This window comes from Cyclospora cayetanensis, unplaced genomic scaffold, assembly GCF_002999335.1.
Source record: "Cyclospora cayetanensis isolate NF1_C8 unplaced genomic scaffold, CcayRef3 CcayRef3_contig_44, whole genome shotgun sequence".
NCBI classification, from domain to species: Eukaryota; Apicomplexa; class Conoidasida; order Eucoccidiorida; family Eimeriidae; genus Cyclospora; species Cyclospora cayetanensis.
The window spans coordinates 199,450-222,608 of NW_020312414.1; the positions used below are offsets into that span (position 1 = coordinate 199,450).

At 55.3% G+C, this 23,159-nt stretch overlaps 2 protein-coding genes and 1 pseudogene across 2 annotated transcripts; all 3 read right to left on the reverse strand.

Annotated features, from left to right (window-relative positions):
* Positions 1-240: 240 nt before the first annotated feature.
* Positions 241-5,294, reverse strand: LOC113146617 (annotated as a pseudogene).
* Positions 5,295-10,374: 5,080 nt separating this feature from the next.
* On the reverse strand, positions 10,375-14,905 carry LOC34620408. The gene is made up of 11 exons (XM_026334545.1): positions 14,875-14,905; positions 14,489-14,598; positions 14,189-14,282; positions 13,825-14,006; positions 13,484-13,629; positions 12,950-13,307; positions 12,603-12,876; positions 12,385-12,489; positions 11,557-11,664; positions 11,313-11,449; positions 10,375-10,485 (listed from the first exon to the last, which is right to left on the reverse strand). The coding sequence occupies exons 1-11, from the start codon at positions 14,903-14,905 to the stop codon at positions 10,375-10,377; spliced, it is 1,656 nt and encodes a 551-aa protein (XP_026190330.1).
* Positions 14,906-17,814: 2,909 nt separating this feature from the next.
* On the reverse strand, positions 17,815-21,681 carry LOC113146618 (testis-specific gene A8 protein-like; the record flags this gene model as incomplete). The annotated part of the gene is made up of 4 exons (XM_026334546.1): positions 17,815-17,966; positions 18,100-18,234; positions 19,125-19,208; positions 21,657-21,681. Coding segments are annotated over 4 exons (396 nt in total), but the record flags the coding sequence as incomplete, so codon positions are not given.
* Positions 21,682-23,159: the final 1,478 nt, after the last annotated feature.

The following is a 23,159-nucleotide window of genomic DNA, read 5'->3' on the forward strand; positions in this document are numbered from 1 at the left end:
CCTGCAACTGTCCTAGCAGGATCCCCGACGGCTGCCGTTGCGGGCTGTCACTCCATCGCTGCATGCAGTATCCTACAGGTTTTTCTTTGCTTCCATGTTTTCAGCGCCTTCCCAGCTGCTCCGCTGCAGCAGCAGCAGCAGCAGCAGCGCCGAAGGGCGCTTCCGTTGAGCTGGCGGAGGTGTACCGACTGCTCGAGACCGCGTTGCAGCACTTTGTGGAGGAACGGCCCCACAAAGTGCTTAGCCAGATGCAGCAAGTGCGGAAGCTCCAGCGCAGGTGAGGTCGCTCCGTGTGCTTCCAGCTGCTGGTCTCCCCCTGCACCCCTTTGGCTGTCTTTAGCGATTCAAAAGCAGGCGTTCCGCCTGTTTGAGATTCCCGAGCGTTGCTTTTTCTCATCCCAGTGCAGTCTGCTCGACATGACGGGGGCTCAAGGCTTCTTCCTGCGTGGCTCTTCAGCGCCTGGAGCGCTTACCTTATCTCGGCAGCGGCACACCAACTGCTCACCGAAGCCGCACGCCTCCACATTTGCACCGCTTATTGCAGCAGCGACGACAGCAAAGTGAACAAGCACCAAGCTGCAGCATTGGAGTTTGATCGCTTTGCCGAGACGCGAGACAGAAGCCTTCGAGATTGCGGCCTTCTGCAGTTGGGGGGGCAGCCGCGGCTGGTACAGCAGCTATTGCAGCATGAGGCCAAACTTCAGCTAGAAGCCTCGGGATGCACCAGCTGTTGCACGTGCTGCTGCCTCTGCAGCATTGCTGCTGCTCTGAAGGGCCGACGCGCTGTCATGACCTTGATCCTTCAGTTCTTGCAGCAGCAGCGAATCCTCCAGTCGATGCCTGCCGAGTTGCGGTGAGTCTCGAGATCTTTCTGCGCGGAAACTGCTGGTTGCTCCCCTCTCGGTTGGGGACCCTTGCGCTGGTTCTTGCAGCGGCTTTTTGCCGATTCTTGAGATCCTGCTGCTGCTCCTGCCGGTGTGTTTGTGTGTGTCTGCGCTGCACAAGAGCCGTGTGGTGTGCGCTGCGAACAAGGCTTCTGCTGCTGCAGGCAGGACGTGGTCGTCCACGTGGAGGAGCTCCGGCTGCAGCTGCATGCAGTGTTGCCGCCGCTGCGCGCATGCACGCAGCGCAGCGCCCAGCTGAAGGAGAAGGAGCAGGAGCTGCTGCTGCTCGCGACGCAGCAGCAGCAACAGAAGAGGGCGAGAGGCAGCAGCAGCAAGGGCTGCGGCGATAGCGGCAGCAGGAAAATGGAGGCCCTGCACAGCAGCAACCGAACTCTGTGCTGTACCGACACCACCAAGCAGCAGCTTTCCACGCGCCTGCTGTGGCGATGCGCACTGCTGCTCAGGCTGCAGCAAATGCGCGAAGAGCGATGCAGCAGCACCGACAGCAATTGGGAAGCGCTGCTTCTGCTGCCTTTCGGCTCGCTTGTTGCTGCAGTGCTGCAGCAACCCGAAGGGACTCTTTCCTTGGTGGACTGTCTGCACAGAGCAGCAGGCCTGCTGTCTGAGCACACGCAGCAGTCTCAGCAGGAGTTCCCGCATGCGCATGACGACGAGCCACGGGGGGATCTTGCGGAGATAGAGGAATGCTACGCTTGGCGACAGGCACTCAGCTGCCTTTTAGATGCCTCCATGGCGCTGTTGCTACCCCGCATCGCGGGCAGCAACAAAAACAGTCTCGGAGAGTGCACAGACGCAGATGCCTTTGTTCGGCTTTTGCTGCAACCCTCGGAGGACTGTCCCTTGGGTGTAAAGGCCGTGCGAGAAGATGGCTCCGGTAATTACGTTTTTTTGGTGCTGCTCGTCCTGTCGTAGAAGGAAAGCTTTTAGAGTCACTAGCGCTATACGGCAAAAGTGTCGTGGTTGGTGGCTGCCGCCGACGTGTTATGCAGCCGCGCTGCTTGTTAGCTGCTGCTGCTGTGGTGTGTGTTCATACATGGTGTACTGCTGCAGACAGCCTAGAGCTGCGTGCTGCCGCAGTCTGCTGCGCTGCGTGCGACGGCCTGGTGGCAGTGCTGCAGCGCCAGCTCGCAGCAGCAGCAGCAGCAGCAGCACTCCCAGCCTTCCCTTTGCTGCAGCAGCAGACGCAGGAGGCCATGAAGGGGAAGCACCTCGACAGCCGCAAAGAGAGGCTGCAGCTAGTAGGCCTTGGCTTTGCTTGAGGAAGGCAGGGAAGGGGCGATCGGAGATGCTTTTGGTAGCTGGAAATAACGGCGACTCAGAGAGCTCGTTAGATGCTCGGAATGTCAAGGCGGCTACTCTGACAGAGGGAGACCGTGTGTGCCTTTGAGAGCATCAAGGCCTGAGCGACTTGGGTGTATCCTTGTCTGTCTTTTTCTTGTTGCGGCTGCTTCAGGAGTGCCTCTGCGCTGCCTTTCGTGCTTGCGAGGCGGTAATCCGCTTCTGCGCGCTGCTCCGACCGTCCCCGTCCTTGCTGCGGCTTGTGACTGCTCGACAGGTCGAGGCCTTTCCATCGACTGGTGTGGCAGCAATAGCAGCTGTAGGGCAGGTGTTGAAGCCAGCGCAGCAGAAGGCTCTGCAGCGTGTGCTGCTGCTGCAGCAGGATGCGCAGGCGCGAGTGCTTTGCAGAGCGCGAATTGTGGAGGACACTGCTGCCTTTTTAAAGAGTGGTGGCTGCCCTAAGGTTGCAAGTGAGTGAGAGCAAAGCGGGGGAGCGGGAGGGGGCCTCCTGTGAGGCAAAGGAGGGGGCGGATTGGGGGGGAGGGGGCTGTGTGTGCGGAGGCGTCCTTATCAAGAGTGGAAGCAAGAAGGGTGGAATGCGGGGAGAGGGGGAAAGGCCGAATCAACGATCCTAGGCAATGCATGCGAGGCATTAAAAAGACGCAAGGGAGGCGGCAGTACCTGGAGGCGCTTAGAGGAATCGCGGTTGCACTCAGGATGACGTTGAATTGTTGGTGCGTTTTTTCCGCTTGCGCAGTGTCTTCCACCCCGCTGACAGCCGCTCTGGCTGCCTCTGTCGAGGACGCACCGACTTTGTTGCTGATTGCAGTATGCAACTCTCGGCGTGCAGCGGCTGCCAAGCAGCAGCAGCAGTCACAGCAGCAGCCTCCAGCGCAACAAGAGGCCTCGGAGTTCCTCGATGCTGCCGACGCGTGGGGAGGACTGCTGCCTGGGCAACTACAGCGCCAGCTGTTAGATCCCCCCTTAACGATGGGGGTGTTACTGCAGCGCATGCAAGTGAGGGCCTAGTGCGCAGTAGAATCAATCGGAAGGCAGTGTGGACGGGGCTTCTGCAGGGGCCTTGTGTTTTTGCGGAAAAGATTTTTGAATGGATCTCACGGGGTCGAAGCGCTGTCACAGCTGTCCGTGCATGCAACGCCGTACATAGATGAGGACCCCTTCAAGGGAGACAAGGCTGTCTCACCCCTTTGCAGGCTGGCTGGTGCTGTGAGGTTTAGGGAGGCGCAAGGCCTGTCTGAAGGCTGCATCCGTCGACGACCTTGCGTCGCGCACACGCCTCCTTATTAGGGGCCGCTGATGGTGCATGCAGTGCCGCTGCTGCAGAATCCTTCTCTTTCTCTCTCGCTTCTCTGCGATATCCTCCGCGCAGCGATCCCCTGCACTCATGGAGTCTGTGGTGGCCTTCCTGTCTTTGGCCCTTGTGAACGACCCCTCCGTCTGGAAGGAGGCAGTCACCGCTGCTGCGCTTCCCCCAACAGACCGCACTGGTAGTGGAGCAGTTGGTGCAGCAGCAGCTGCTGCTGATGACAAGGTTGCAGATCGGCATGCGCTCGAAGGTCCTTGGGGGTTGCCGGCTCGGAGGAATGCCGTTGGGTTTCTTGCAGCCCTTGCCTGGCTACCACCCTCGGCATTGCGTCTGTGTCTCTTGTAAGCGAAACGACTCCTGCAGCAGCCGCAACGATCGCAGCTTCCATTGTTTTGCGAGTCCAAAGAGGAGAAACGCCGCCTGCTGCTTGACTTGCAGGACTCTCCACGAGCTCGAGGCGTCTCGAGACGCTGGCAACAGCAGCAGCAACTGCAGCAGCGCTGGCAGCACTGTTGGCCACTGCAGCCACGTGCGCTGGATGGTGCTGCTGCTGCTTGGAGTGTATCACGCGATGCAGCTGGGAGAGCAGCACACAGTCACAGGCGCTGCCTGGTAGGGTTCATCCGCTGCGCCGCTGCTGCTTTTGAACAGAGATGCCGCTGTGATTCATCTAGAGTATGCGTGGTCATCTCAGCAGCAGCGGCGCTGAGCGGCGTCTTCTGCTGTTGTCGCTCACTTGTGCGGGTGCTGCAGGATTGAGATCCTGCAGAGCCACACCATAGACTTGGAGACGCAGGAAGTCCTCATCCCTATTGAATCCACTGGGTAAATAACCCCAGCAGCAGCTGGTATTGCTGTTGCTGCAGTTATTGCTGCTGCCGTTGCTGCAGTTATTGCTGCTGCTGTTGCTGCAGTTATTGCTGCTGCTGCAGTCTTTAGAGTCCTGTTGTTTTTGTTGGAAGTGCTCCAATAGAACAAGGCGGTCTAAAAGAGGGCAGGGGTCGCACTGCTATTTTCATCAATGGCTCAAAGGCTTCCCCGCACTTACCCTTCATTCCCCCAGTGTGGTGATATATGTGTTCACTGCTGCACCCACCTGCTGTGTCACAGGGAGTGTGCAGAGTCCGCCCTGGATGTGGTGTATAGGGAGCTAGTTGCGGTGTCTGAAAACGAAAGTAAGGCAGCATCATTGGCCACTGCGCCGTGCTTGTGCAAGCGTTCCAGCACCACTCGCCGTAGCAAAAGGCAACCGCTGCTGCGCACAAGAGTGAGCGGCGGAGAAGCGTTTGTGGGAATCTATGGGGCTGGTTGGTGCGCCTCAGTGCATGCGTGGCCGCTGCGACTGAAAGCCCTTTGCTTGGCTAAGGCCTGTCGCCCAATGGGCAGCAGCACTGGCAGCAGCAGCAGCCAGCGTCTTCAAGAACAACTGCAGCAACAGCTGGTGATCCATTTTCCCGCAGCTGCGCTGACAGATGATCCCGGACTCACGCTGTGCTGTATTCATCTCCAGCGCCTTGCCGGGTGCGTGTGCCTTACGCCTTCGGCAGCAATTCCTTTACTTGTTGCTGGTGTTTGTGCCCTAAGGCAGGCATAAGCTGGTTGGCTGTGCTTTTGTCCTGCGGATGAGTGCATGCCTGCATGCCTGCATGCATGCCTGCCGCAATTCTTTTATTGCACTTCAACAGTTCTGTACTCCTGTCTATCACAGTCCCTCCCGTAACGACCCTCCGATTCAAGTCAATGTGGCCTTCCGCGGCGGTGCAGGTTCCCCTCGGAAGAGCCATTGCCGCCTTCTGAGCTGCTGCCCAAAGTTTTGCAGCAACAGCTGCTGTTGCTCAAGCAGCAGGGAGCAGGAGGCCTTACGTGCTGCGCAGGTTAGTCAACTAGAAAAATCGCAATCTGACTTGCGGTCGCACACTTTCGCAAGTGCTGTGTCACTCCTGCATATGCATGGTTCGTCTAACGGCTGCTGCAACACGCAGAGTACACCCATTTACCCGCTGCTGCCGACTGTAGGACAAGAGCACCACCACTAGGAGCAGGAAGAAGCGTGGCTTATGCTGCATTCGCAGGCCGCTTCGCTTTGCTTCGATTGCTGCGCCTGGCTGCTCAATTGCTGCCTGCGTTGCTCCTGTCTGAAGGCCTTTCTGTCACGTCTTTCACTGTAGGCTTGGGGGTGTCCATACACTGCATTCGGAGCCCTCTCCCCCGCTTTTCGGCTTGCGCAAAGCACATTGTTCTACAAGTCAAATACTTTAACGCGTAAACGTGACACCACAAAATCTTTGTGGTGGATGTGACTTCCTCAGGCTTTCTGGCGACTGGTCTTTGAGGCTGACAAGGCCCTGTGGCTGGCTGTCGCAGATGCACAGAGTAAGTCCCGCGCGTATTGTGAACTACCCCGTTCCACTTTTTCTCTGGCTGTCTTTCTTTCCTTTTCTCCTTCTTAAAGGCCTAGCCCCCCCTGGTTATCCCCTCAGTAGATCCTAGCCTCTAGGTCTGGCTCTACAGGGCACACCCCCGAAGTATCGGCAACATGCTTGCCCGTCCTCCCTGTTTCTGCTGCGCTGCTGCAGATGATGGCTCTGAAAGCCGCACCAACTACTCCTATCCCGCAGCAGCTGCCGTGGAGGCGTCAAGTCAAGCATCTATAGCAGCAACCCCACCACTGGATGGAAATTTAGCTCTACGGGCTTGCTTGCTCCTGCGGACTTTGTTTTATGAGCTCGTGTCTCAGTATGGGCCTGCTATCCTTGCGATACCCCCTGCATCCCCTCCTGACGAAAGTGTGCTTTCTGCTGCCGCTGAGGTGCAAAAACACTTGCCACAGCATGTTTTGCTACTGCTGCAGCACTATGTGGCTACTAATCAGCAACGCAACATCAGGCCCGCCGCAGCGCATTCAGAGGCCCCTTAATGCTCTGGGCTACTGATGCCTACCAGGGCTGCGAAGACAGGCAAGCAGCCGCATTCAAATAAGCGACGCAGCAGCATGAGTAAAACAGTCCTAAAGGCTGCAGTTCTGCGGAGGGCCGCTGCGTCGGACTGGATGCCGCTAGGGACCCTAAAAGTTTACCTGTGCGCATTAGCTCGGTGGCTCATGTTCGCTGACTGACTACGCTATCCAGAGGGTGTGCGCACATGTAGAAAGGCATACTCTGTGCTTCGCGCTAACCCCAGTAGCGACAGAACACGTACACCCACTCAAGAAATCATGCAGCTATTGCTTGCCCGGGGAGGACAACAGGCACGTGAAAATAGGTAGTTCTGCTTCTGCTGCAGCACCGGCAGCAGCGGCCTCGTGTGCTTGAATGCCCTTCTACTAGTTATTTTTTGTACAGCTTCATCGCTTAAAAAAGGGGGAATGCGATGTGGATGCTCGAAAAAAGCATACGTAGTCATCAACATCAGAGTCGCTGCAACAACTCAAAAGGATATTGCTGGCGTCAAGCGTATGCCTCGCTTCTCATGTAATGCTCTCACGTGTATCTGTTTTACTGGATGACGGTCGTGCCGGTGTTCTGGGTAGGTGTATTACCATAAGCCGTTTTCACTGTGCAGCGGGTCCGGTAATAAAACAGTCTTGCTGAGTGCCTTAACCAGCTCAACTGGGAAATCTTTAAACATCATCAGAGAGGCCTCGCCCATTTCTAGGTAATATAAAAAGCTGCTCACGGCGGAGAGCCGACTATGGTAGTGGGCCAAGAGACTTCTACCTCGAGCAACAATTGTGGACATCCCTCCTCGTGCGGCAATAGCGGCAAGCTCCCGTAGGGCAGCAGCTCGAGTAAACAGCACGATCCTGAGGTGTTCGAGCTCTGAATAACGCATTTTTAAGCCTGCCACCACAAGGGGTCTCGATGGCCTTCTCGGTTCAGCAAGACTGGGGGGCTTTTCGCCGCGTGCCTTGGCAGCTAAACGTTGTCGTTGTAGCAGCTGTCTCCGGCGTCCAGCTCTTCTCTTCAAGCATACTGCGCTGAGGGCACGCAAAGTTGTTTCTAGTGTTTTGGTGAGAAAAGCCAGATATTCAAACTCCTGAGCCCTGAGAGTCGCGGCTTGGTGCACATCGGTGCTACTGCGCAGTTCGTAATTCCGCAGCAGCTGGTCCTCTTGCAAGATCCGCCCGCGCAGAGAAAACAGGGCCTTGAGCAAATAAATTCGCACGGCAGCCGCGAGGTTCCCAGGGTTATCAGGCACTGAAAAAATATAATCTGCTAGCCAGGGCTGCAACTTCGCCCAGGATGGTGCCTGAGGTCGGCGCACTTGCATGCGGTAAAACGCCAACTCCATTCCGCGAAGATAACCCATGTCTTCGCCCAACACAGCACACACAAACAGCACCTTAGGCTGAAACAGCACAAAGTTTTTAGAGCACGAGCAATAGCAGCAAGAAATGAGACATAGTGGATGGTTGGTTGCGGCGGGACTAGGCTTGGAAACAGCTACAGAAAAAGCAGTGTGCTCCCATGGGCCCTGGTGTATTCCCTTGCATCGGTTTTGCCTGTAACCAGCGGATAACGGTGTCCATTGCAGCCTTACCGAGGCTTGGGGTGACGGCAGTCAGATAGTGAGGACAAAGAAAGTCGGTCTGCACCACTGCAATGCGCAGCCACAACGGCGAGACTTCCAGGGGAATGTGTTGAGTAGCCAACTCCGTGTGAAGTTCCTTCTGAAGGCCTAAGCTCATCTGCAGTTTCTCATGCACGTCCTCTCGAAGATCATGTAGCAGGACGTCTATCTCCAGTTCCTGAGGATAAACATGTTTTGTCTTGTGGTTTTCTTGTTGGCGGTTATGGCTTTCAGCTTGCTCAGTTGGGCTAGATGTGTCGTCCAGTTTCCCTTTGCACTGGCTGAAGGCCTGCAGTGGTCGGTATTGGAGCGCTTTCGCGAACGCCTCATGAAGAGCCCAGCACAGGCGTGCTGCTGCAGATACTTGCTCTAGCGTGAGAATCTCCTTCATGGGGAAGACGGGGGGTTCCTCCTCTTCAGGAGCAGGCAGCACCACGGCCTGCAGCCTCCTTTGCCCCATGGCTGTAACTGCCTGCTGCAACGCCAAAGCCTCCTCCTTGTAGAGTGAAGAGCTTAGTGCATAGTAATTAAGAAGCTGACAAAGAGTTATATTCCCACGAGCCTCCCGCATATTTATCTCCAATTCAAGACGCCGTTGAGCTGCCACAGCGACCCGAATCATGAAAGATAACACCTCTTCTGAGGCGTCACTGACAAAGGGGGAGGCACTCCATTGCCCTGCACCCGCAGCATCGGCGGGAAGGTCAGGACCAGCATCGGCAGTAGGGGCACTATCGTGTATGTCGGCCGCTGCTGTGTCTGGTAGTACAGCTTCAACCTTCTTTTGTTTTTCCAGTTCGCCCTTCATGGCTTGTATTGCTCCTTCAATGAAGAGTAGTGCTACCTGGAGGGGGCAGTACCAGGAAAAAGAGAGGCAGCACATTGGAGTGTGTGTAGACCTAGGAGGGAAGCATAGGACAGAGCGAGGGCACGAGCTGTTTGGTGGATAAGTGGAGGCAACGGCAAGGAACGGAGCCGCCTACCGCAGGCATAAAAATGGGAGGCACAAGCAATAGCGCATCACTACTCATTGCCTCCGCCTGAATCTCAAGAATGTTCTGTAAAGCGTCCTTTGAGGTCACTGCATGCCACGTGTTGGCTTCTTCAGTGTGCCCTCCCCCGCCTGTCGCCCGAGAGCCCATTTTGAGGAATTGAGCATCCAAGGGATGTGAAGGACGCCCTGGCCAATTACTGAAGGCTCTATCCGCCGCTGAATCTGAGCTTTTTTTTGTATAGGACAATTCTGGGGTCCTCAGCATTACCAGTGTGGCACAAAAGAAAAAATGCTTCATTCTCATGTTGTTCGTATTTCCGTCCTGCTGTCTTTTATGCCTCCAGCACAATGCAAAGCTCCGCCAGATACAGAAGGAGGAGTACACCTGATATACGCAGGGGTATTTTCGGCCAATGCAGAGTTCTGTAGGACACAGCCCTTGGAGCTTGCAGACAGCTGAACATCGAGAGGCTGCCTCTCATGAATGCAGCAGCCCCGGAAAGCAATTTAGCACAAAAGGCTTCAGCCAACGACAGTAGAGGGCAGGCTCTCTTAATTCAACGATAGGGGCGTGCATGCAGAGGGACAGCGATAGAGGAACGAAGCACGAAGGGCCAGCCATCCCTTGCTCGTGTCTCTCCCTCTATACGCTAAAGTATACACAACGAATGCGAGGTTTTAGAGCTGTGCAAGGCAATACGATTAAAAAAGAGGATGAGAAAACTCGTAAATTGGGATGTACTTGCTAAGCCAATAAAACGTAGTGCAGGTTGTCCATTGGAAGCTGCGTCTCTATTGACCACGATGCATGACAATCTGCGGAAATAACATTCAAAGACGCTACCCTAGATACCGTTATGACGGGATCGGTGAGAAAGAGACATCATATAGAATATTTCTAGCAATGCCTGCATTCTTCCTTGTAGACTGTGCTGCACACTAGCTGTACCGTAGCAGCCCCTGCCTACTGTGTCTCCGTCCACCTGTACAGCTTTTGCTTCAGATACTTTAACATGCGAACCCCCACTACGAAGGGAGGAGAGTAAATTAAAGTAGCAGGGAACACTGCCAAATTTGCTGTTGAGGATGGATTGATGCAAACCGTTGTGGCCCAGGCAAGTATGGACCATTGGTCCTGAAATCCCACACGGTGATGTACGCTACAAAGGGTGTTGTATAGTCGAAGAGCGCTCCAAAGGCGCCAAGATCATTAGCTTTGTATTAAACAAAGCCATTTCAAGTGTATAGGCACCTACATGTAAACTATCGATCGTGCCCGTTTGAGGATAGGAGGCTGCCTCCTAGTGCTGCATTTCAGACATCTCCTCATGCGCCGAGACAGCTCCTATAATTCTGGAAGCAAACAAGCGGAGTGCAGCTAGGTATAATGGCTCCACAGCACGTGAGTAGGTCTAGGGGCACCGGTTTTTGACCACTCGGAAGCATCGCCTCGTAGGCCGTTTGACAAACAACACGCACATGATTCGGGGGTGAATGTAGCCCCCAGGAATGAAAGCTCAGTCACCAGTCATTGCAACCTGGTGAGAGCGTATCACTACTTGCCCTTTCTGGAGCCCGTTTCGGCAATTACGTAAGTGGCCTTCTTACGCTGCAAGTGTACCCGTGGGCAATGTAGTGGGTTACTAACGAGAGTGTAGTATTAAGTCGATTTTTACCATGAGAGGAAGCACACGCGGACTAAGAATCCTACGGAAAATGTCCATTGGTGAATCAAAAATGAAACAATAGAGGCCTATAGAAGCAAACTAAATAGGGACATCTCGTTAGACATCTTCCTATACTACATACACAGGCATTTGTAGGAAGACTACAGCAACAAAGCCTCGTCAGGGACCATCTGCTCCGACATGCGACTTGCTCCTCGTAATCTAACGCCAGTAAACAGGGTGCTAGTCTAGTTCAGCAAAGGCTTCAAGGCCTTACTGCTCCTGGCCTGATGCTGCTGCGGTACGAATCAGGATAGCCGGTAGGCAGCTGTCATTCTGCCTACACCCGCAAAGTTCCCATCGTTTTCCTTCCTGCTGAGCGGCCCTGCGGGGGGTGTGTAACCAGAAACAAATTCCTCTCAGGGTAGGGATCTCTCCTGCTTCACATTGTTTGCATGCCTATCTGGCCAGGAAGCGCCGAGCCTAACAAAGAGCCGAAAGATTCACCAAGCAAAACAGCTTCAGTGGAATGCCAGCATGGAAATGCTGCAAGAAGCAGGCAGCCAATCTACCAGCGACACTACTGAGACAAGCCAATCATAAGCTGCAGCAGTGGGCCTGAGCACTGTGCTGGGTTGAGGCTTGCCTTCTATCACAGCCTCGGAGTGACTCATCATCGCCGCTGCATATGGCAAGTCGTACGCCAAATCTGCAGGCACCAGGCACATAAGCTCTAAGCCCCTAAAGAACCTATACGGAAGCCGCCGTTGTACCATAGTGTGAAAGATGCTGTTATATAGCGGAACCGCGCCTCACAGGCACTTTTAGCGTTGCTCGCGAATGCAGCATTCCGCTGCTGCAGCAAATGCTCTACGGCACAGTCCTGCTGCTGCTGCTGCTCGGGCACCTCTTTGATGTCATCGCCTGAGCAGACAGCAGCGCACCGAAAGCGGCAGCAGGGCTACTCACCCTCGCAATGCTACTTGCAGTCATAGGCGCAAGCAACACCACAGCGCACAGCCTACACAGCTGCCGCATGCTTCAAGGAGAGAACAAGCGAATAAAGAAGGTGGCTTCCGAGAGAAATACACAGCAAACTAAGCAGAGCGCTCCAAAGGATTCAGTAGCTTAATTCTGCCTTTCATTTCCCAGACGGAAAGCCACACCAAAGCGCCTGTCTCTGCTGCTACTGCGCCGCGTTAATTGCCTATTTTAAAAATTCACGGGCTTCCTGTTACGGCCAAGTGGCCGAAAAGCAAAAAACTGCAGCATTTGCTGTTGCCCTAGCAACAGCGCATGCCGCATCCTCGGCAATAGCAGCAACAGCAGCTTCTGCTGCCAGTGCTGCAGCTACTCGGTCTAACAGTGCAGGCTCGTGGCACAAACGGGCACCAAGGCGTATAAGCAAATAGCACAGTTGAACATCCCAGCTGACCGCTCTCTGTAAAACAATTTTTGATACATGAATATACAAAAACCTGCTGAAAAGCAGGAGCACTGCAGTGCTGCTGATGCAGTGCGCTTGTTGGTAATACTTTACTGCGGCACGCCTACCCAGACCGAAGTCAACCTCCGCCCCTTCCCTCCCCTACAGAGGCGGCAGCAGCAAAGCAACACGCGCGTCTCAGAAGCTAAGGCGCTCACCGGCAGAAGTGCCAAATCCGTCCAGAGCAAACGTAGCACCAGCTGCCTCTGCTGCAGCAATCACAGCCAACAGACTGAGCGGTCCCATAGCGAAGAACGATTGGCCTTATGGACGCGTTCCTTCAACTCAGGCCTCATTGAACCAGACTTGCAACACGTGCACACGCCAAGCCAAGAAAGGCATATGGAGATCGATACAGTGCTCCAAACCGCCTCACCGTTGGGTGATACATTTGCCCCCTTAACAAGAGGAGCACCCCAGGTGGCGCCTGCAAAGGTGGGATCCCTTAGAGGAGAATTGGTGGTGGGAAGGAGCAAACAAGACGCCAGCACGTCTGTAGTGGGGTCTGGAACATCCAGCGGGGGGCTCATGCGCAAACCTGCCGCTACTGCCGCTGCTGCTGTTGAAGTGCCCTGCGGGAAAGCAAAGGTGGCTGGCATACGACGACGTGTATAAAAACACGAAGATGAAGGCACGATCCACACTTTGAGCTCCGCCGCAAAATGGGGTGCCTTTCCTTTGTTTTGGTCGGCAAAGGAAAGCGAGTTGACGCAGCAGCGGCACCGTGGCAACACGCAAACAAGCAACAACCGCAGCAACTATCCAGCAGCTACGTTCATGCATACAGAAAACGCGGAAACAATCTCCGTCAACCAACACACACGGACGTACCGCCGTCTGGAGCTGTTGCTGTTGCTGCTGCTGCTGCTGTTGAAGCTGCTGGTGTTGAAGCTGCTGGTGCTGAGGCGGCTGCATTTCCTGCAGGAGGTGTGTGGGGACTTCGCGTGTCTGGGGAGGCGCTGATGTGCTCGGCACTGCCGCTGCTGCCACCGCTGCTGCTGTCCGTACATCTGCATCGTCCTTTGCTGCTCTCGAGAAGGGAACTCGATGCAGAAAGCCAGATCCCACATCACAGCCGAGGCTGCAGCAGACAAGTAGCACACGTGGCCCCCTCTCCAGGAGGTACAGCCGGAGCAGAGCTAGAAAACTCCTACTCCACGAAGCCCCCGCCAACATTTGCAGGCGCACGGAGCTTCTACCGGGGAACGAAACACTCAGCACGGCAGCAAAGCTTAGGGAGCAACTAAGGAGACGAACCATCCTTCTCCCCCCCAGTTATCGCAGGGTTGCAGGACTAAGCGCCGGACTCTCTCTGTGTCCTTGTTGAACACAAAGAGAGTCAAAGAAGACCCCATGTGCTCCTCTGCAGCCATTATGAGATCTGAAACGCCACGGTAGGCTCCCTGCGCAGAAAACAAGAAACAGACAAAATGCAGCGGAGCGAATGCTGAGGAGGGAGGGGTGAGTCGAAGGCCGCGGGGAGACGTGAATAGGGCAGACAGGGCAGACACAGGGGCTATAAAGCGGAGGCGGCGTCCTATGGAGAGGAGGCAGCAGACAAAAGGCAACAGCTCAGCTGTAGGCACCAAGTGCCATACCTTTTCGTCACCCAGGATGTAGTCCGATCCTTCCTGCAGATTGGCCTTTTGAGCTGGAGAGGCATCGAGAACTCCTAAAACTCGAAGAGGCGATGACAGCGCCTCTTCGAAAGGACAATACTGCAGAGAAACGCCTAGCAAAACCAGGGACGAAGCCGCACGAGCCGGTTGCACGTAGACCTCTGAGAAGACACAAACCGCAAAAACACTAGGCCCAAACACGCTGAGGCAGCAGCATGGGCGAAGGGGGGGCCCCCCAAGTACCGGGATGAGGCAACACGTCTACATGAGACACAAGAGACACATGAGGTCGATGAGAGGAGGCAACCCGAAAGCGTAAATCCTGCACCCTTGCAGCTCCCACCGCGATTCATCCTGTGACGTGCGTTGTAAACGGTTAGCCTCATGGGCCGTCCCTCCGCGGCGTCGATGCGCTTCAGCACCGATTGCACAGAAACCTGGCAAGAGAGGCAGCAATAATTGAATTGGCTGTGTCTGTTAGCGTCAGCATAGAGCGCACGGAGGCATAGGATCGGTGCAAAAGCCTCTGAAAGCCACTATGGGATTTCGGGGATAGAGAGGCATTCGCCCTCATGTATACATGAATACATGAGGGCGCACTACGATTCAGGGATTGAGGCTTGTAGGGAAAAAAAGTACGGACGTCTGGACTACACAGGGATTCATTTTCTATTTGTATGATGAAATCGAAGAAGAGCTCGAAGTCTGCTGTCTCCGCGGGGGTCCCAGGCTGTATCCGCAGCACGCGGAAGCCTGCAGAATCAAGAGATGCGGCAATTGCATACCAGAGAAAGTGATCAACGAGCACATAGACGGCTGCGAAGATGCAGAGGCGGCGATTCGTGGATGGACAGGTGGCGAAATGCCATGAACATAAAGACTTGCACATACACCGCCGGGACGGGGGGAGAGGGAAACGAGGGGTGGGGGGAAAGACACGAAGATATTACAGTATAAGGTGAAAACTCAAGCAACAGCTTCAACAGCAACAGCAGGAGCGTCCGTATTGCTCATAGTAGAAGGGCTTACCCGCTTCCCCCGTTGGTGCGGCGTTGCCCATTCTTTCCTCGCTGCAGAGAAGTCGATGCCTCAGTTGCTGGTCCCTTTGCTGCTGATGGACTACAGCAACAGCATCTGATTAGTTGTGCCTTTACTGCAATTGCACAAGGGGCTGCGTTTCTGCTGCTTCCACGTGCGTGTCCGAATCGAAACATAAGCTATTGCAGGCGTTCTGTCATTTCACTTCACACATCGGGGGCCCTTGGCGTTGCGGGGGCCGATTACGCCAATAGCGTCCTTGCAGGTAATAATGCCAGTGTTCCCGATGCAGAAGGGGACTCGAACTGCACCATACTAAGCCAGCAGCTGCCGTAGTGATGAGAAAATGCCGCGGCTCCTGGCGCTCGTACTACAAGTACAGATACGGAACGAATTACCGCTGCTGACGCATAGAGGACAAGAGCCCCTCATTGATCCTTCTGGCAAGAACGATTTCATCGAATGCCATCAACTAAACCCGCTCCTAGCTGCGCTCTGCAATCGGCCGCAGGATCGAGCTGGTGCCGCCGCGGCTGCTAGGCGAGTCCGCCTTGTAGCAGCTCCAGCACCCTGTGCAGTGACTTGCTTCCCTCGATGCTTCTGCCTGCGTAAACATACATAAATATCGCTCAAATCTGGATTTCCTAGTCTACAGCGGCAGAAATTTCTGTTCGCTTGCGTTTTACCTCTCGGTGGGGAGCCCGTTTTTTGCTGGGCAACCTGTCTACTGCTGCAGGCATGCCAACGGTTTAGGCCAGCGTCAAGCGAACAAGTGCACCAACATTATCGGTTCTTTATAAATTAGAAGAGTTCCCTGTGTCTTGTCCTTGGTGCAGACAAAAGCTTGCTGTTCTATCACCAACGCAATGCAGTCTGCAGCGGAAGCACATATGGCAGCAGGAACCCAAAAGGTAGCAATAGATTTCCGCGATTGTGGGTGTGGGGGACAGGTTTTATTGTAAGGCAGAACACAGGCACTATCGGAAGCTGGGATATTCAAATGGCCTTTGGTTTACTCACACGCATGTGCGCCGTGTACTGCACGCTCAACGCCGGTGATCTGCATTTGGCGCCCCCTACGAAATATTGGAGCTTAGCACTACCTGTACTTGCATGCTTTTGCACTGTCTGTACACTCGAGATATGTTTGTCAGGCATTTAGTTCGAGTTCGATTTACTAGCAGCCGCGAGCACTGACCTAGCTTCAGGGATGCCCGAATGCGAGGTACGGTCCACCGCTTCGCAATGCTTCGACCTTCGATTTGGGAGGCCTGATCTCGAGGCGATAAGTTCCTTAAAATCCTCGATATGGATGTGCGTATGGACTGGGAACACTGTGCTAATTAGTGACACTCTTATAGTACGGTCCACCGTTACGTGAGAACGTATCAGCATGTTAATGGATGCAGAGCTTTCGTATGAATGACGTGCTATCTAACAGAGACTCTCCCTTTGGGAGATCTAGGATAGCCTCTTACAACGACAGGGGGATTATTAGAGAGCTGCGGCAGAGCTACAGAAGGGGTGCAACCTGTCGGATCGGCAGCACACCCGGTAGTTGACGAGTTTGATAGTTAAACAAAAGCTCCTCCACACAAGTTCTGAAGACCCATAACACCGTGAAGTGAAACCGAATAGCATTCTTTTTCAGCCGAGAAGCATGTAATAGTGGGGTGCTTTTCCAGGGCAATAAGCCTGAGGCACCATGCATGAGTGTTAGCCACATCTGGATGGTCAAGGAGCGGGAGGGTGGAGGTCCCTCATATTTCGCTCTGATAGCAACCTTTGCTCCCACAAGTTCTAAATTTAGTTGCTACCGTTATCTGGGATTCGCCAGCTAGTAGCATTCCTGCCGCAACCCCGCAATCGTTGTTTCTTTTTGTTGGGGGTGCAAAAGGTTCCACACGAACTGAGCTCATCATACGCAGTATTTTGCAACTTCTTTATCCTGACTTGCGCCCCGAAACGTTACAAACAAATGGTGCTCAGAATAGCGGGCCCAGCAAGACGTTGCATCGTGCTTCTATAGATGTATATTTTGCGGAATCTCGACCGACTGCCCTGCCTCTGCGCACACACTATTTGGCGAACAGCGGGGTCAAATTGAAACGGTGAGAACGAGTGCCATGTGTATTTGTGCTACGTCGCTATGTGCAACTAGAAGTGTTGCAGAAACGGTATAGGTAGCGTTCCTTTTTACCCGCATGTCGCAACTCAAGGGTTGCGGACAAGTTGGTGAAATCGGGCAAAAAAGGGTATTTAAAAGCTTTCTCCTTTCCCTTCATACTAGGTCGAGGTTAATAGGGTGTCGTTGTGGAGATTGTGGGACCCAGCGCTACCCGTGGCTCTGTCCAAGCAAACCGAGCCATGTGAAGCTCATCCAAGTTGTCGCACTCCCAGCTGCCCTTAAATGTGCAACAACCAAAACATGATGCCGGATCTAAAGTAAGACTGCCGAGACTGAAGCATTCCTTTTGCAACTCACCATGCGATAAACTCGCGCTCCTCTTGGGTCGTGTCTTCGCACAGAACAGCACAGACATACACTCAAATGTCCACTAGGTTGAGAATAGTGCTGACAAGTCTTGAATTGACTTTGACTTGGAACAGTTGTGTGTGCGATGGTAATTTATAGCTGAGCGCGGTCCTGCATCCAGGTCACCGGGAGCTCTACAGGGGGGCCCCCTCCGCCCGCCTTTGGGGGCCCCCCAGCCACTGCGCTATTTCAGCGAAGGCGAATCGACACCGATTCTTCTTCCATGCTCAGAACTCGGCTCTTCTATTGGTTGTTCCCAGGGAAGCGAATAATGGCCCTGCCTCTTTGAAGAAACTGCACCTGAAGCCCGCTACGCAAGACATCGGCTCCGCAGGAGCAGCGATGGGTGGCACACGACTCCTGAGGCTGCACAGGCTAAGCTCGCAGACGCTGCCTCAAAGCTCAGGATCAGAGGCCTCATTAGTGCTCACGGCAGGCGCAGCAGCACAGGAGGAGCCCGCCGGAGTAGCACATGACTCTGCACAAGTAGAAGCAGCGGCAGGAGCAGCAGGCCTTTTCGGAGGCGGTTCAGCAGCGCCTGACTGTGCTGCAGTGTACATACTGCCTCACTGCATCGACAGTCCCACGAACTTCCCATCAGATGGGGGCCATCTCGCAGAGGCACTGGCAGGAGCCCCGCTCTCAGAAGAGACACAATCGTACATTCCAGCAGTACGTACACGCACACCTTGTAGCCTCAGCTGTTGCTCCGTCTGCATTACACAGGGAAAGAGCAGCAGCGGCTGCTGCAGGGAAGGTCACAGCGTCTACCTGTGTGTCCATCTGCCGAACGAGCGCGGACTGCGCTGCATGCGCTGGAATGGAGCTATCCAGCAGAACGAGAATGATCAAGCACAGCTGAGCCATAGCTGGCGAGTGGAAATGCCTGAACAGCTGGGAAAGGCCTCTGTGGCTTGCGTGGTAGGCTCTCCTCTTCAAGTAGCCAGAAATCCAACACGCCGTGGAGCTAGCCGTAGTTCAAGATTCCGTATTTGCGGATGTATCCATCATGAAAGCTTCTATGGTGTCTGCAGCGTTGGCTTGAACTGGAACGGGGACATCTGGGTTTGCTCATAGGTACAGTCAGGTAGGGCCCCTTTTTTCTTGCCAGCTGCTATTGATCTGGATATTCGTGGTGCTGTTGTTGCTGCTGGTGGTGGTGTAAGCGCTGCTGCTGCTCTTACAGTGTTTTCTTGGCGCTGTGCGCGCCGCTGCTGCAGCGGGACACTCTGTCTGTACACCTGGGGAGGCGCAGCGTGCGTCTGTTGCTCTTGGCTGCCCCTCGCCATTCTGGACTTGCAGCTGGGCAGCCATAGCAATGGCTGTGCTTGCTGCTCCACGTGCATGCGTGGCGAGCACGTCCACAAGGACGCTTCTCTGCTGATGCTGCTGGCAGGCAGTCACCTTGCTACGATATCGGTGGCAGCCTTACGGACAGCAGCTGCAGCAGCTCAGGAGAGAGCAGCTGCAAGCCGCATGACTAAGGGGTCGGCCCCCCCGCATGCAGTAGGAGAAGAGCAGAACATCCCCGCAGTCTTTGCCAGGCAAGCTCTCGCGGCTCACGGCCTGTCTCTTTTCGCCGCTGCTAATGGTGGTGATGGTCTGGCAGGAGCTGAATAGCGGTGTTGCTGCTGCGGCTAGGGGGCTTGTGGCTGCCCCAGGCACTTCTCAATGCGCATTTCTTCACGTGGAGTGCTCCTGGTACGGCCTTCTTGCGTCTCCTGCAGGCTCGATGCCCGCGGATACACTGTGGGTGCTGCTGTATTCGTGGGAGCGGTAGCAGCTGTTGCTGCAGATCCCAGTCCTCCGACCGCGGCGGCAAGCAGGGAGCTCCGAGACACGCTCCAACTCCTGGAAGAAATGCCGCAGCAAGATGCAGGAGGATCGCAGCAACGGCGAAAAGAAGAAGAGGAACGCGGGGATGCTCGTGGGGAGGCTTTCTCTAGGGATTCTGACCCCGCTCACTCGTGTCGCCGGAGGACGCCTCCCTCTCTGGCGATCTCCAAAACGAGGCATCAGCGCTCCCCTTCCCCCCAGAGGAGGCCCTCCTCTCCGAGACCGTTGCCGCACCACGAGCAGCAGCTGGTGCTGGCCGCTGGAGCCAACCCCTTGTTGTCTCTGCACAGTCTCGTCTTGGCTGACAGCCAGGAGACGCCGCGCCTCACCTTCTTCGCCGTTAGTGCTGCTACCGCAGCTGGAAAGCTTGCTGCTGCCGCGGCTCGGGGGGCCCTCAGCCTCCTCATGCCACACACGGGAACACAGCAGCGCCAGCAAGAGCAACCCGCAAAAGAGGCGGCAAGGCGATCCAGGGGCACAGCAGAACCCCCCGTTATTGGTGGGTCACGCGTATCTTCGATAAACGGGGACGAGGGGAAAGAAAAGGGAAGGGGTGGAGGAAGAGAGACGGGATAGTTGTGTTTCTTGCGCTGCTGTAAACGCTGACTTTGCGAGAAGATGCCTTCTCCTTCCCAAGTGTTACTCTTAGAGCCTCTGCATACTCGGGTGGTTGCCGCAGTGAACGCCCCCCTTTTACAAAGCGGGTGGCATGACTCACAGCGAGAGGCCCTCTCCTTGCGCCCTTGCCCCTGGAACCCTTTTGTAGCGGCCCTCAGTGATAGCCTTGGCAGGGTGAGCAGAGACGCCTGTTCCTGCGCTGCTGCCTCTTTCTGTGCGCTTTCTGCTGTCGCTGGTGCCTCCTTGCGGGCTGCGCTACACATACAAGAGCGTCAGGTTACCGCAGCAGCCGCAGGAAATCGCGCCTTGCGGTTTGAGCCCATCAGGCTTGGCGCTTTGCATGCAGCGTATCTGACTGCTACCAATACACCCGCCGGCCGGTCTTCATTTCTAAGTGGTACGTGCCCCTCCCTAGGGGGGGCCGCTGCTTGGTGCTTGCGTAGGTGTCTATGATATCTGTGACGTCGCTACTACCTATTTGGATGGTCAAGGGATACCGCACTGCGCAACTGGCTTGGTTGCGGCGCTTCCCTTTGAAGTGCACGTACAGCGAAGCGGCTGCTTCTGCTACAGCGACGCGGGCGGCACGACTAAGCGGGGGCTTGCTGGTTCTTGCTCCTAAGCGAGGTGACCCTCTGGCCTGTTTTATTACGGCCCCTGTGGCAGCCAAAACGTCCCCGCGTAGAAGCCCCTTACCTGTGCCCTCGGCATGCCCGAAGACACCATACTGCGGCTACTCAGTGTCTCTGTTGGGTGGCCCTGTCTGCAGCAGCAGCAGCACAGCAAGTCCTGTACCTACAGCAGACAGCGCTGCTGCGCCTGTTGTTGTTGCGCAGGAATGCTAGAACTTTTCTCGGGGGCATCGCAGGAACGGCTGGCCGTCGCGCTGAACGTACACCCGGATGCTCGCTTGTTGTCCTGCGCGGAACCAAGCACCTTCTGCTGCATGCACAGCAACACCTGTTGCTTCCTCTTAGACCCACAGGGTCTCATTCTCGTGCGCTGGCCCTCGGGCCTTTAAATGCTGCGCTGTATAGACATCGCAGCGCCCAGCTTCCAGGGGTAGAGAGGCTGCTGGCAGCGCTTTGCAGGCGGATCAGCAGCTACACGGCTGCCTGAGAGCTTTTTCTAATAAACATGGGGTTTTTGGCATTTGGCCATTGCAGGGTCAGGTCAAAGCTGCTATCGAGCACAAGCCTTTTGTGCCGCAGCCACGCTCCCTCACTGCGGAAGCTCGAAGTGAACAAAGGGCCCTATTTCTCAGCAGTTGAGCCGCTTCTCTACTGAGCTTGGCACATGCACAGTGACGCAGTGAGGCAACTACCTGCCAGCGCCAACGCCTGCCTCACTCACCTAGTAGTCTTTTGAGTTCACGAAAAGCCCCTCTCCTCGCAGAGGCCAGGGGCCCCTCAAGTGCAGAGGTAACAGTGCCACGTGGAAATCTCTGCGAAAGGAGGCAACTTCTGAACGTGCTCCTTCAATGGACCTTAAGTTTTAACGCGGCTAGTCGCCATCTCGCCCCCCCGTCCCCCCTCGAGGGCCTCTAGGGGCCCTGCCCATCGGTCATTGTCGGTGGCGTGGCAGCTTGGGGAGGCCCCCCGACAAGAGAGACAGGTTCCTGCAAGTTTTGCAGCTTTTTCCTTATTTTCGATCCATAAGGGGGCTTTCAGACCCCGAAGCTTTCGGGTATACGGCATCTAATTTCAGTGGATCGATAGCTTCCCAGGGGGCCAAGCCATTGCACAGACGGATGGACGGCTTGAAATGCCTCTAAGCAGCCGGCAGGTAGCTGTTGTAGCAGCAGCTGCTGCAGCAGCAGCTGGCATTGTTGCTGCCTACCGCATCCTTCGGATTTCACACGCCTCTAAACGCAACACCAGCAGCAGCAAATGCACCATCAGCAACAGCAGAGGCGTTGCAGTGTATATCCACTTTGGTACGGAAACAGGAACTGCAGAGAATATCAGTGAGCTCCTTGCCGCGAGGCTTCGGGCGCTTCAGGGCCCCCCTTCCGTAACCATCTTCGATTTAGAGGTACGTTCCCGTGTTCTGGCCATATCTGCCTCCTTCTGATTGAAGAAACACCAGGAAAAACAAACGTCTGTGGAGTTCTTTCTCCGTTTTCGAGGCCCTAGATTCGCATGTCTGTGAGTGTCAATGTTGTGTGTGACTGGTGTGTCTATCGGTGTGTGGAAGCGTACAGCTGGATGCAAGTCCCTGTATAGACATTTTCTCTCTCTCTCTCTCTCGAGCAGAAGCAACATCTCTTGAATGGTGAACACCCCCATGCGCTATTTCCCCAGGATTTTTCCCCCTCTGGTTTTTTGCTGCCGTCCTCTGACGGAGGCGAATCCACAAGCGAAGGTGCAGGCCTTCACAGCGACAGCAGGAATGACAATGGGCCCCTAGCACTGCGCGTGCTGGTGCTCGCGACTCATGGAGAAGGCGATGCCACAGAAAGTGCACGGCGCTTTGAAGATTGGGTAGGGCCCATCAGGAAGCAGCTGCAACAGCCCGTTGCTCTCAGCGACTCCTGGCTGCTGGAGCCTAGCCGCTTCACTACTTTGCTCATTGCCACTGGTACGAAAGCCTGTTGCTTTTGCTGCTTTCTCTCGCGTGTGTTCAGCTTCTTGGCTATTGCAAGTGGGTGCGGCACTTGCACCTCCACGCTCTCCAGCGGAAGGACTTTGTTGCTGCTTTGGAGCTGCTGAGGCAGCGGGCAGATGCGCTGCAGCAGCAGCAGCAGGAGAAGGAGCCCGTCTTCCTGCTGGGAGCCTTTGCAGTGGTGGGCCTCTGCAGCAGCAACTACCGCAGTACGTACAACGCGATGGCTTCTCGCACCTACAAGTCCCTTCGAAAGGCGTGTCGCATGCAGGAGCAGCTGGCTGCTCTCGCGGCAGAGAGCAGCTCCTGCAACGGCTCCAGTAGCGGTAAGGTCGAGCTGCAGCAGCTTCTGCGGCAGCTGCTGCCTGAAGAGATTCCTAGAGTTGTAGGGGCCCTCGGAGTGTGCGACGACACCCGTGATGCGGAGAATGCAGCGCAGCAGTGGGCTGAGGAGGAGCTTCTGCCAAGCTTGCAGCAGCTAGAGCAGCAGCATGGCAGTAGCCGCATTCGTTATAGTAAAAGAAGCTCTCTGTCAACAGCTGAACAGACCACGCCAGAGCACACCACGTCAGACGCGCAGTCCTCAGAAGCGGCAACAAGCGAAGCTGTGGATGCACCAGGGCTTGAGGCTGTGCGCCTATGGCTAAGCCAGCGTATGTCTTTCTGCACATGTTGTTGTTGC

Bases quoted from the DNA above. Each gene is read 5' to 3' on its own strand.
- LOC34620408 (XM_026334545.1), bottom strand. From the start codon at position 14,905: ATGGGCAACGCCGCACCAACGGGGGAAGCGG. The intron at 14,599-14,874 runs GTAAGCCCTTCT...TTGATTCTGCAG, and splicing joins CGCACCAACGGGGGAAGCGG to GCTTCCGCGTGCTGCGGATA. The intron at 14,283-14,488 runs GTCCGTACTTTT...CTCTCTTGCCAG, and splicing joins AATCCCTGTGTAGTCCAGAC to GTTTCTGTGCAATCGGTGCT.